The 14,537-nt window shown below is 41.3% G+C and overlaps 1 protein-coding gene across 1 annotated transcript in view; it reads left to right on the top strand.

Annotated features, from left to right (window-relative positions):
* MYT1L (myelin transcription factor 1 like) overlaps nt 1-14,537 on the top strand; it is a 612,659-nt gene that overhangs the window by 423,242 nt on the left and 174,880 nt on the right. Inside the window, exon 17 of the mRNA XM_033939893.1 lies at nt 12,197-12,259. Coding sequence (XP_033795784.1) covers nt 12,197-12,259 — 63 coding nt within the window. The remainder of the gene's footprint in view (nt 1-12,196; nt 12,260-14,537) is intronic.

Raw genomic sequence — 14,537 nt, 5'->3', positions numbered from 1 at the left:
TTCAAAATTCTATTGCACAACTTGTATTCTGCCAGTGTCGCTATGTAACATTACCCCTCTCCTTAAGTCACTTCAGTGGCTCCCTATCCATTTCCACATATATTTCAAACTCCTCTTATTGTTTATTGGAAGCTTCTATACCGTTGCTAAGGACTAGGGAGTCAATTCAGAGCGGTTGATTTACAAATACGTTCACTCTGCAGCTCCTCAATATCTCTCCTCTTATCTCTCCTTATACTCCTCCCTGGGAACTCCGTTCATCGGGTAAGTCTCTTATCTGTAACCCTTTTTATCTACTGCCAACTCCAGATTCTGTCCTTTCAATTCTACTGCACTGTATGACTAGAACAGACTGCCTGAGTCAGTATATCAAGCTCCGTCTGGCTGTATTCAACTCTAGGCTACTTTTAACTCCTAACTCCTACTCAGTTGTAAAGTACACATATCTGTTTTATCATTTCCTTTGTGAGAAATTCCCTAATCCCTATTTGTCCTGTTTGTATGTTCTAATTAGATTGGAAGCTCTATTGAGCAAGGATTGTCTCTTACATGTTAATGTACAGCACTGCATACATCTAGTAGCGCTATAGAAGTGATAAGTAGTAGTAATAAGTCCTCACACCTACAGTTAAGCACATGAATGCTTATTTTTGCTAGTATTCTATAAAGCAGAAGTTATGCGCATAATTGCTGTTATACTGTAGATTTGATACTTAGCATCCAAATATTTGTGCCTAACGTTTTGTAACCTTTCTTGAATTGACCACTATCTCCCTAACTCTATAAAGTTGTGCACCCAAATTTCAGACTAGTATGAACATTTGGGTGCACAATTTATAGAATAGTTCCAGTTGCATGCCTTATTTATTTGTTAAATTGGGCATGGCCTTAAGTATCAATAACAGCCCTTAACTGACATTAATTGCAGTTAATTGACACTAATTATGCAGTTTCATGCTTAACTGTACTTAAACACTATTCTATAAATTTAGCCCTTAAATGTTTTAGCGTGCAACTACAAAAAGGGCATGTACATAGGCAAATCATAGGCTTTAGGGTGTGTCAATTTTGGAGATGTCATAATTTTAGAAAGCACCATAGGGCATGTCTTGCAGTTGTACACATAAGTTATAGAATACTAGCACCTATGCATACAACTAACAACTTCAGACATGACCATTTACAACAGCAGCAAGTTCGAGGGGGGGGAGGAGGGGGGATGCTGTAGTTGGTGACTGAGCTACAAAGGTGAGAAACAGACATTGGTTACAGTCGTACTCTCCATCAGCTGCACAATTGACCATAACATATTCTAAGGTGGGCATTATATTTTGGAAGCAAGTCATGATATATGGGGGATAGGGATAAACCTTTGCCTGTTGGTTATATATTGCCACCTGCTGTTTATAGTAACCCTGTTAGAGTGTTCAAGTATGGCAATGGTTTATTCAGCAGCTCCCTCTAGGATGTGGATCTGCTCTCTACAGGTACCAGTACTACATCTGGCCCAGGCACCTTTACCATATTAGGGGACCTGGTTGAACAATTGTACTTTGTGGCACCATAGATGGGTACCTGCCCCCAAGTAGTTGCCACAGAAATGAATGAAATGTGGAGAGGAAGCCAATGGTGTGTGCATTTGACAAAACAGTATTATTCACCTGCCTCTGCCTCCAGCTGGCATCTCAGATTCTTTTCCTCAGATCCTACATCTGTATAGAGACAAGGGGTTGGAAGGGAGAGGAAGAGAGAAGTTGAGTGGCAGGTACATGACAGATGTTTCACAATGCTACCTAGCTATTCACAAAATTGACTCCTGCTGCCTCTACTTCCCTATGCCACTGTAAAAATTGCCATGCTGATGACTGTATATGTAACTCATGACATCAGGGAAGAGACTACTGTGGTAGCCTCTGTGATCTTATTTCTAGGTCAAGACATACATGACAATGGTAATCTTAAACTAAACTAAACTAAAACTTAATTTTATAGACCGGGTCTTCAACCAAAATGGTGCTTGACTCGGTTTACAATAATATAAGTATAGTACATAAATATAGAAGAAGAACGTAATCCAGAATAGCTTTATTTTCCAAAGTGTTTAGTAAACAAGAAAGTTTTCAGAGCTTTCTGAAATAAAATGAAGGGGCCTAGACTTCTAAGTGAAAGCGGTAACTCATTCCAGAGCTCGATTAGTTTGAAAATAAGAGTGGCTGAATGTCTTGAAAGTTCTATTTTTACCCCTAAGGGAAGGAAATGTAAGTTTTATACTCTAACATGAACATGCTACCCTCCTAATGGGTCATTACAAATGCATGAGAGGTTGTGCTGTATAACAGATGAGATAGCCTAGTGATTAAAACAGTTGATTTATCATTCTGGGATGGTTTAGTTCAAATTCTACTAATCTCTCAGTCATTTAGAGCTAGTTACTTCACTCTCCATTGCTACAGATATAGAAGTGGTTTCTTGTATTGTACTTTGGTCTTAGCTAACTGATATAATCAGGCACTTTGCTGTGTTTGCGCTTACCTCCCTAGGGAAGGAAGCTTGTTAATTGTAGGTGGGAGAGGACAGTGACTTCTAGCACCATTCCCTATCTCCCCCACAACAGAGAGCACATACTTTGCCAGTTCCAGGGACAGGGACAGCAACAGCCACTCCCCCCCCCCTCCCGCCATTGCCTGCATCTGCCTCTATAATTGATGTTAACTCTTTTTGTTCAGCATACTGTATATTGTTTTTCTTTTAGTTATTTTATTTATGAAATTTGAATATTATTCAAGATAACATTTTTGACAGAAAACATGAAAATGAATACAAATAACTAATTTAAAGTAAAATCATCTAATACAGAGACAAACTCAGGAAAATATATATTCATTACTCATAGTTCTCAAATAAATGGGGGTAGGTATTAACGTAGAACAAAATCTTTTCCAGAGAAAGGAAAATGGTAAAACCAGAGGACATAATTTGAGGTTGAGGGGTGGTGGATTCAAGAGCAATGTAAGGAAATTCTTCTTTACGGAGAGGGTGGTGGATGCCTGTAATGTGCTCCCGAGAGAGGTGGTGGAGATGAAAATGGTGACGGAGTTCAAAAAAGCGTGGAATGAACACAGATGATCTAGAATCAGAAAATAATAGTAAATATTGAAGAACTAAGGCCAGCACTGGGCAGACTTGCACGGTATGTGTCTGTATATGGTCATTTGGTAGAGGACGGGTTGGGTTGGGTTGGGATTCAATGGCTGGGAGGGTATAGATCAGTGGTCTCAAACTCGCAGCCCGAGGGCCACATGTGGCCTGCCAGGTCCTATTTTGAGGCCCTCAGTATGTTTATCATAATTACAAAAGTACAATAAAATAGTTTCTTAATCATATGTCCCTTTAGCTATAAATTACAATATTATTATTATGACTTAGCCAAAAGGAAAGATTTATAAACTATAAAGAGTTTTACCTCATGCAAAATTGTCATTTCTTTAATAAGACAATAACTGGTTTTTTTTTTCTGAGGCCCTCCAAGTACCTACAAATCCAAAATGTGGCCCTGCAAAGAGTTGAGTTTACATTACATTACATTAGGGACTTCTATTCTGCCTATACCTTGCAGTTCAAGGCGGATTACAAAAGAGCTAACTGGACATTTCCAGTGAAGTTACAACAGTTTTGGGTGTGTGGTTTTTTTTGGGGTTTTTTTTTGGTTACAAGGGAGGAGAGGTAACTGGATTAATTCTGGAAGAACTTGCAAATTGGATATTAAATTGACTGTACGTTACTGTGTGATATAACAAATAGATTACAGTTAGAGTACAAATAAGATTACGTTACATTTCAGGGATCAGTTTGAGACCACTGGTGTAGATGAACTGGAGTGAGCATTTACAGAGACTTTAGTAGTTGGAACCTAAGAACAGTACTGGGCAGAGCTTTGGATTCTTGCCCAGAAATAGCTAAGAAGAAGAAAAAACCCCAACAAATTATTAGATTGAATCAGGTTGGGCAGACTACATGGACCATTCGGATCTTTATCTGCCATCATCTACCATGGTACTATATCAAGGCATGAAAAAATATGTTTTGTAAAATCTAGTTATTAGTAGGGAAACATCCAGGTCATGTATACCAAAAACAAAGCTGACAACACACAAACAAAAAATTGAAGCGGAGAAAAAATAAACCTCAATTGAGGGAGGTTGGGACTACACAAGTGCCCAACCATCCACACATCATCACGGGTTTATAAAAAAACTCCGTAAACATATATATATGAGTAACTGCTTCACTCGTTTCCATTCATACAAAATCTTATTTTAGTCACTTTTTTTCTTCTTTTTTTCTCCAAAGTCTTTTTTGTGTATAAACGTCAGTGTATAGTAATACAGGCCAGAATCCCAAACTTAACTGAATTAATTAGCAAGGGCTACAGCTTAATTGCATTAGTGTAAGAGTACCTGCTTGAGAGGAGTCGGCTTTGCTATCAACAAATTGTAAGAAGCATGGAGACAGCAGCAGATGGCTTTTTTCCCCTGAAGTAGCCCTTGTCGGGCGAAACAGAAAGTCTTTTCTGTCAGGAGTATCAGTTGGAAGCCTTTGGTGAAAAGCCTGTTTCAGATGAGTGTATTTTTTCTGTATTATTTTTGACTGTGTGCTCCATACCGAACTCTTACACTAATGCAATTAAGCTGTAGCCCTTGCTAATTAATTCAGTTAAGTTTGGGATTCTGGCCTGTATTACTATACACTAACGTTTATACACAAAAAAGACTTTGGAGAAAAAAAGAAGAAAAAAAGTGACTAAAATAAGATTTTGTATGAATGGAAACGAGTGAAGCAGTTACTCATATATATATGTTTACGGAGTTTTTTTATAAACCCGTGATGATGTGTGGATGGTTGGGCACTTGTGTAGTCCCAACCTCCCTCAATTGAGGTTTATTTTTTCTCCGCTTCAATTTTTTGTTTGTGTGTTGTCAGCTTTGTTTTTGGTATACATGACCTGGATGTTTCCCTACTAATAACTAGATTTTACAAAACATATTTTTTCATATATTTATTAATCATTTTGTTTTGACCTTAATAAATTGCTAGTTGTACAACTATATCAAGGCATACAGAATACAAAAATACAAGAAAAAGAGAATGAACAAACTAATAATTCTGTCTGCAGTCCTTCATACTTAATGTGACCATTTATTTTTTTCATCAAAATGGGACATCTATTAATATTAAGTCCCGCTCCAATCCTGCTCTAGCCCCACCCCCAGCCCTACCCCAGCCCCACCCTCAATTTCTTCCATTCATTTTCATGAACACACAATATCTTATTAGTTCATAATGGTAAACATAAAATATATTAAAAAAAAGACAAAGCACACTGTAAGCAGAGAAAATGTTAATTATCATTTATGAGTTTCGGGATTTTTTCAAAGATGTCAAGGCAGATTACTTTAAAATTTGCAATGTCACCTCAGTAACTATAGAAAATTAGACAAATATAGTACATAATATAGACAGCAGATATAAATTCCCAAAACAGACACATTTTGATCACTAAATTGAAAATAATCTCTTGGTTGCACTTCCTTCTGACTATGCATCCAATCTTTCTTTCTTTTGCATTCAACATTTCTTTCATAATCCAGCCCCATCCCCTTTGGGTCTAGGTCTCTCTCTCTTTTCCCTCTATTACCCTCCCCCAGATCCAGTCAGTTCTCCTTTGTACCTTTGTTCCAGGTCTCCCTCTCTGTCTGAACCTCCCATAGTCCTGCATCTTCCTCCTGTCTTTTCCCTTTCGTCCAGGCCTTTCTCTCTGTAGTCTTTCTAATGTGCTTTGTAGTCTTTCTAATGTGCTTACAACCCCCCTCACCCCCTTTCACTGCCTCTTTCTCTCCTTCCTCCATCCCAGCAGATTTTAGAATATCTCTCTCCTCCTTTTTCCCTCCCAGATCTAGTATCCGTCTCCTCCCCTTCCCCCCTCCTCTGACATCTCTCTCTCCGTTCCCTTCCTCCTGTTCTTCCCTGGTCTCAATTTATTTTCTGCCTCTGTCTAAATTCTTTTTTACTATTCAGTCCTCAATTTCCCTCTTTCACTGTGTCTACCTATAGCTTGCCACCTCTTTCCCTCACCCCTCCCAGTATCTAACTCTATCCTCTTCCCTCAGTCCTGTTCAAAACGGGATGTATGGTCACCTTATTCATACTGGACAAAGAAGCCTAAGAGCGTAAAAGTATCATCTAGTTATCATGGAGCAGAAAGCTCCAAGAGGAAACTTATCAGAAAGAAAAAAAAGCTAATTCAAAAGAATCAAAAAATATATACATGTTTAACACAAAAGAAGAGGCAACAATTTCTTCTATTGTGGCCAAAAGTACTTAAAATAGGTGCTACTTCCTATTGAAGTATCCATGTAAATGTTTGATAGTTTTATAAGTTCATATCATCTTTATTGAAAATTTTCAACAGTAATGAACAACAACTTAAAAGGAAATAAAATATTACCATTACTAAGGGCTCCTTTTATTAAGCCGTGTTAGCGGATTAACGTGCATAATAGCGTGTGCTAATTTGCTGGCTGCACTAGTCGCTACCGCCTCCTCTTGAGCAGGCAGTGGTTTTTCAGCTAGCGCGGGGGTTAGCGCATGCTAAAAATGTGCGTGCGATAAAGCCGCTAATGCGGCATCGTAAAAGGAGCCCTAAGTAGGAAAAAGATAATACACTTTGATTAGGTACATTGTTTATATATAGCAGTGGTTCCCAAACCTGTCCTGCATATAATGGAAGTGACAGGTATGCAAATCTCTCTCATGCATATTCATTAGGGATATCTTGAAAACCCGACTGGCTGGGGGTCCCCCAGGACAGGTTTGGGAACCACTGATATATAGTATCACACAAAATTATGATTGGGTTCCAGATCTTGTTGAGTTTCAAAATGGAGTTCATTTTTCAGCAATTTTTATTTATCAAATACAATTCCTCCAAAATTAAAAAAAAAAGATAAGATAGTCTTACTTGCCATGGACATGAGAATATCAAAAAGTTTACATTGCTCACGAGATAAGCAATGAGATAAACAAATGGATTGAAAAATAATGAACTTTTAAAGCTGGAAGCAAATAAAGTGGTAAGAATAGGTTTCAATAAAGATGAGTCTAGGGGCTTTTTTTTTTTACAAAGCTATTTAGCAAAAGGCACTGCGGTTATGGCCCCAAAACCCATAGGGATTTAAAGGGCTTCAGGGCCATTGCCACGCAGCTTTGTAAAAAGGTGGAAGGGCGGTTAAATCATTTATTAATTGCAGCATATCATAAACAATATCAAGGTCGTAATCCTCATATGTAAGTTTAACCAAATGTAAACTTTAACGGAATACTGTAGGTAGTGAAGAAGTCACATCTACATCTGTCCACCACCAAGATGTGGCTCTTAACAAGAAGGCTTTATTGTAAAGCTGAAAGGAGGGAAAATTAACCCCACCAAGTTCTTATAATAATAATTTTATTTTTATATACTGCAATACCACAAACAGTTCAGAGCGGTTTACAGAGGAAGAGACTGTATACAGACAGTGATATTACAAAAAACTTTCAAAATTACATTAGCATGGTAAGATTAATCAAATTTTTCCTGGAAGTCTTTTTGAAGTACATCATGGAAGAAATGGAGTCAGAGAAATTTGTCAAAGAGATAAGTTTTGATTGACTTCCTAAAAGTTTGGTAAGGAAGAGCATTTGAGATAAAGTTGGTTAAACATTTATTCCATTTGCCTAGATTTTAATTATGCTAGAGCTATATGAGGTGGTTTACGATTCCATAAGAAATTGACAAATGAATTATCCATTCTTGGAAAAAGGATCTGGGAAATTTAACAGGCAACATACTCAAAAGATATAAGACTAGAGGAGCCAGAATCATGTTTATAGATTCAAGTCTCTCCTACCATGTCAAGAGAAGAGAGGACCATTTTAAAAAGGAGTTTTTTTTATGTGAGCCCAATACCCTATCAATATTAAATTTTAAAAGTTTCCTGAATATTGGTTTTAAAGAAAAATACCCAGGCATTTAATCCCCTGGGAACACCAACAGATAGGAAGAGTTAGGCTCTGATTTAAAACAGTAAACATTAAGAGGCAATAATTCCATTTTAGAGCAATTGATGATATAGCCTGATATAGAGCCAAACTGGGTTTTTTGATTCCCTGTCCTGTTGTCCCCACACACAGCTTCAGGACGCTGAAATGTCCCGTTTTCAGGGACAACGTGCCGAAGCTGTGCTCAGGGACAATGGGACAGGCAATTGCTTCCCCTCAGTCCACAGCAGCTGCTGCTTGCCAGCCTCTCTCCAGCGCCATTCAAACCACCTCCACCTGGTCCGCTGCTTGCTGTCCAGAATTCTTCATCCCGACGTCAATTCTGACGTCGAAGAGGAAGTTCCGGGGCCAGCCAGGCAGTGATTGGCTGGCCCGGAACTTCCTCTCGACGTCAGAATTGACGTTGGGAAGAAGGATTCTGCCTAATCTTCTGAAACACTTCCTTAATTTGCCCATTGATTCTGGCCACCTCTCGCTGCAGATCGGCTTTCGTTATTGCAGCCGAGTTAGGAGATGTGGAGGCAGCCCGCGGTTCATCCTGACCCGACTCAAGCTCGGAATCACTATCATCTGAACCATTTTAGAACCGCTCCCATGCGGTGCAGGGCTCCATGCTCCGATCCTCCCAACAGTACCTTGTCAATCACCGGTTTCCTTTTGGCAGCATCACTCTGCTCCCCCACTCTTCCGATTGCAGGAACGCACTGGTAAGGGCCGGGAAAAGGGGTGCTAGCGCTAAATCGGGAGGTTTTAAGTCTCAAATAGGTCGGAGCGTCGGCCATACTATCGGATGACGTCACCTGAAGCCAGGGAAGGATTTTGGACTGCAAGCAGCGGCAGCGGATCGGGGGTGGTGGAATTGGGTGCGGTAGGGAGGAAGGTAAGCAAGCTGGCTTTGGGAGAGGGGGTGGGAAAAAGGCTGGAAGGCAGTGAGGGGGGACATAGGAAGGAAGGAGAGAAAAGGGGGGATTGTAAGTAGAAGAAAGACTAGAGAGATAAAGGCCTGGACCAAAGGAGAAAGACAGGAGGCAGAAGCAGGACTATGGGAGGTGCAGAGGGGAGAGACCCTGAGGAAGAGCAGAGAGAGGCAAGATCATAACAGAGGAGGGAGAGATAGGGAGACCTGGAACAAAGTACAAAGGAGAACTGACACCGGATCTGGAGGCACTAAGGACATAGGAAAGAGGCACTGAGGGCACCAAGGACATAGGAAGGAGGGAGGGAATAGAAAGGAACAATTGTTGGGCCTGAGTGCAGAAAGAAAGAAATTAAAGAAAGGATGCACAGTCAAAAGGAAATGCCAGAGAATCATGAAATCATCAGACAGCAAAGGTAGGAAAAATGATTTTATTTTCAATCTAGTGATCAAAATGTGTCAGTTTTGAGAATTTATATCTGCTGTCTATATTTTGCACTATATTTGTCTATTTTTCTATAGTTACTGAGGTGACAACTTTGAAAAACCCCAAATATAAATGATAAAATTTTCTTTGCGTATAGGGTGCTTTGTGTTTTTTTTAAAAAATTTTATGGTTACTGTTATGAAATAAGATATTGTGTTTACATGAAAAATGAATGGAAGATATTGGGGGTGGGGCTAGGGCGGGATTGGGGGTGGGACTGAATATTAATAGATGTCCCATTTTGATGAAAAAAATAAATGGTCATGTTAGTTCCTACAGCAGTTTCTTTTCTCTGCTCAACTCAAGTAGCTACTCCCAGCTGAATTCAGTGGAGTAATTGAGGCAGCTCTCACTCTCTCACTGTAAATCCAAAGATATGATGCTGGCTTAGCAGATACCAACAGGGCTTAATTAAGCCTGTCAGCACACTGGAGCTGTATACACACAAGCTCTATTCAGAAAAAAGAAACAAAAAGAAATCAAATGCCTAACTGTCCTGCTCTAAATACCTGCTACAAGTTACCTCTCTCTCTTCAGGTAGAGTTGAACTCAGGCTGTTCCCCCCCTCCCCCCCCCCCAAAAAAAAAAAAAAAAAAAGAGAAAAAACTTTCTGTATTGAGGTCCCCAGCCACTACAGACCCCTGGTCAGCTTTTCTGCAGCAGAAGCTATAAATATTTAAAAAAAACAACCAGGCAGAAACACCATATGATTTGGCAGGCTAGACTAGCTTGCTAGGAGCAATTAGTACACAAACACTTTTCACAAAAACACTTTGCTTTATTACTTGCCTCACACTAATAAAAGAATATAGCCGTGTCTTACCTCAGCTAGCTGATATAGGCATCAGTCTGTTTTCCCAAGTCTTGCCTCTGCCCATGTCTAGGGAAAACTTGAGAGTTCCTCTTTCTCCCTCAGGGACCTCTCTAGAATAAACCCAAACTGTGTAGAAATACCCCTCTCCTGTGAGTCCCGCCCCTGTGCCTCAACACAGCTCCATAGCCTAGTGCATGCTGGGATCAATAGCGCCACATTTGATTAGTGTTTTCTGCTGCCCGGGGATATAATGCATGGGTCATGGGGGAAGGAAAACCCCTTCATCTGTTACAGCCCCATTTTACATAGGAGCAGAATGTGGTAAATGGGATGTTTAGGTTAGAAAATTCACAAATCACTGGTAATTTACATAAGGCTCTGCTGAATGCAGTAAATGCATGAGCAGTATCATTTGGCAGGTTTTACATGAGTGGTGGCAGAAAATTTTCTTTTACAAGATAAAAGAATTAAAGATATAATTATTTCCTTAATCCCTCATTTAGAGATCTGTCTGAAATGAGCAGTTTTATGATGCCTATGCATGCTTCTGAGCTGGTGTGAATGCCAAGGGGAAACTAGTTTAAATATATACAGCCCAACCACATCCCAGCCACACCCCCTTGAAGTCTCTGTGTCCTGGACATCTAAGCATGTAAATAGTATTCTAAAATTGCTATTAATATATACAGCCAATTTACCTGAGAAACTGTTGCTATTTATATGTGTAGATGTTTCTAAAATGAGTTCCTTGGTATATATCAGTAGTACCGTATTTTTTGCTCCATAAGACACACTTTTAAGTGCGCCTTATGAAGCGAAGATACAAATTTAAGCCTGCTGCAGCTGCCACTGCATATTTTAACATCCCCCTGCCGCTGCCGCATATTTTTAAACCACCATCCCTGCCGCAGCATATTTTTAAACCCTGCCGCCACCACATATTTTTAAAAAACCCACCATTGCAACTTTAATCCCACCCGCCCACTGCCTTCGTACCTGGTGGTCTAGCGAATTTCCCGGCCAGAAGTGCAGAGATCAAGGGCAAGCCCTCCATGCTTCTGCCTGGGCCCACGCCAATCTCTGAATGGCTGCGGTCAGCTCTCGCAAGACTTGCAAGAACTGACTGCAGCCATTCGGAGATTGGCGCGGGCCCAGGCAGGAGTGCAGAGGACTTTCTCCTGATCTCTGTGCTTCTGGCCTGTGCGCCGCTGGCTGGGAAAGATGGGAGGAATTAAAAAAGGTACCGAGAGGGTATGATTAAAGGTATGGGGGAGATGATTAAAAAAGGTACTGGGGGTACGTGTGGGATGATTTATGGTACGGGAGGACATGTAGTATGGGGGGGATTATTTAAGGTACTGGGGGCACATGGGGGTATTGGGATGATTTAAGGGATATGGGGGATGATTTAAGGTACAGGGTGCACATGGGGGTATGGGGATGATTTAAGGTACTGGGGGCACGTGGCTGTATGGGGGATGATTTAAGATACTGGGAGGGTGTGGGGCCTGCCTGCCACTAGGACTGCCTACTTGTCACTAGGCCACTAGGCCTGCCAGCCTGCCTGTCACTAGACCTGCCTGCTCTGTGCCCTGCCCTGGCTTACCACTAGACCACCAGAGGGGGGCAGGGTACAGAGCCTAGCAGGGAGGGGGGGACAGGATGTAGAGCCTGGCAGGAAGAATTTGGTTCAGAATGTTTTTTTTCTTGTTTTCCTTCTCTAAATCTAGGGTGCGTCTTATGGAGCGAAAAATACAGTATATTGTGCTGAAGCAAGATTAGTGGAAGTGCTGAAATGCTATCAGAAATAATGAAATGCTTTATTGAGAGTTTAGTGAATATTTGATCATGTAAGTCACTTAATTTGCATTATTAATTCTAGGTGTCCCACCCCTGGGTGTGATGGCTCTGGACATATTACTGGAAATTATGCTTCACATAGAAGGTATGGAAAGAAGTTTATTTTTGCTTGTTTGAAATGTTCAGATTTAGTGTTTATTTGACGTGCATTTTAATAGGTTTATAGAATTAATATAATTTGAACTAAATTATTTTGAAAAGAGTAGCTGTTTTATATAGGTACAAGGGGTAAAGAAGCATACACCATTGAATCACTTCAATGTCTTTATCTTGCCCATTCCTATGTATAATATACAGTATATGACTTAGTTTTACTAAATGTTCTCAGCCTCACTGAGAGAGGAACATCCAGCAGGGGATGTTTCAGAAAGTGTTTACTACTTAATCACAATACACTTTGGAACAGCAGGTTAAATTAGTCCATGTCAGGCTTCAGTGTACTTCTGAAATCAGTGGTCAACCTGTACTATCAACATTGCTGCAGTTAATTCTGTTGACAGGTTTAGGCATGGGGGGGGGGAGAAAGGGCCATGGTCTCCCCAAAAATTGGCAGTCGGAAGAGTAAGTTATGGCTCTCCTGGCTCCCATACCTACCACCTCCTCAGCTGCTATCATTTTAAAACTTCAGGTAGTCGGCGGCAGCAGCAAAGTGAACCTGCCGCTATTGGCTTGCCCTAAAAGTCATCATTCTGCAGTGACTTGTTCTTCCCGCTTAGGCGGGATGCTGAGGGATGATGACTAATGGCAGCTGGCTCACTTCGTTGCCACCGCCAACTGCCCAAAGACTTAAAATTACAGTAGCAAGGGAGGCAATAGGTGGGGGATTCGACAGCTGGAGAGATTGTGCCACAGGATTCCACTGAGGAGGGGGTGGAGCTGAGGTTGGGATTGGAGAGAACATATGCTGCACAGGTTGGGTGGGGGTTGGGAAGGCAGGGAAGCACAGATGCTGCACAGGCTGGGAAAAAGTTGGAAAGGACAGATGCACACGGGCTGGGAGGGAGTTGGCAAGGTAGGGAAGGACAGATGCACACTGGCTGGGAGGGAGTTGAGAGGGCAGGAGAGGGAAGATGCTCCCGGGCTGGGGGTTGGGAAGGGAGGGAAGGACAGATACTGCATGAGCTGGTGGGGTTGCAAAGGCAAGAAGGACAGATGCTGAATGGACTGGGAGGGGTTTGGGAAGGCATGGAAGGACAGATGCTGTACAAGCTGGGGGGTTGGGAAGGCAGAGAACAGATGCTCATGGGTTGGGGGATATGGATGAGAGAAAAAGGACAAATGCCACATGGGCCTGGGGGTTGGGAAGACAGGGAAGTACAGATGCTGCATGGGCTGGGAAGAGTTTGGGAAAGACAGATACTGCGTGGGCTGGGGGGTTAGAAAAGGAGAGAAAGAGAGATGTTGCTGTCGAGGGAGGGAAGAGAAAAAAATACTTTTTGGACATAGGTGCATGGAGTGGGAGGAAAAGAGAGGTAGTATACATTGGGGAAAGGAAGAAAGAGGGAGAATTGTTGGACATGATAGAGGTGGAGAATGTGGAGGGAGGAGAGATGACTCAAAGAAGGGAGATATATCAGATTCCAGAGAAGGGTGATGGAAGGAGGGAGAGAGAGGTGTCAGACCACTGAAAGGGGAAGGAGAGAATGATGCCAGACCAGGGAATGGAAGGGAAGGAGGTAAGATATGCTATACTGCAGGAAGGAGAGGAGAGAAATACCAGACTGCAGGAAGGGGGGAAGAGAAGATGTTAGACCATGGGAAGAGGGAGGAGAGAGAGAGAGGCCAGACCATGGGAGAAGAGAGATGCCAGGCTGTGGGAAAGAGAGGAGAAAGATGGTAGACCATAAGAGGGGGGAAGGGGGAAGACAGAGATGTCAGGCCATGGGAGAGGGAAGAGATGGTGCACAAGGATGGAGGGGACGGGGAGAAAGAGGGAGGAGATGGTGCACAGCAATATGTATGGTAGGGAAAAGAGATAAAATAAATGTTTTTTTATGGATAGATGGGAATAGGGGAAGAAAGAGGGAGGAGATGGTACACATGGATAGATGGGAAGGGAAGACACAGAAAAGTAGATAGATTTTGACAAGAAAGCAGAAAAATGGATGAAATTTGAATGTTAAAAGTTAATACCAAAGATGGGTGTAGGCCAGAAAGTGAAGAAAAATATCAAATGGATATAAAGGCCCTGGATACACAGTTAAGAGTGCAGACAGAAGAAGTGCAACCAGAGACTGGGAAAAGATGATCAGAAAAATAAAATCATCAGACAACAAAGGAGGGAATCTGATTTTATTTTCAATATATCAGTTTTGAGAATTTATATCTGCTGTCTATATTTTGTACTGTTCAAGAAGAATTGA

Source organism: Geotrypetes seraphini, chromosome 3 (assembly GCF_902459505.1).
Source record: "Geotrypetes seraphini chromosome 3, aGeoSer1.1, whole genome shotgun sequence".
In the NCBI taxonomy this organism is placed as follows: Eukaryota; Metazoa; Chordata; class Amphibia; order Gymnophiona; family Dermophiidae; genus Geotrypetes; species Geotrypetes seraphini.
Note: the sequence above shows the minus strand (reverse complement) of the source record. Positions and strands in the feature narration are given on the sequence as shown.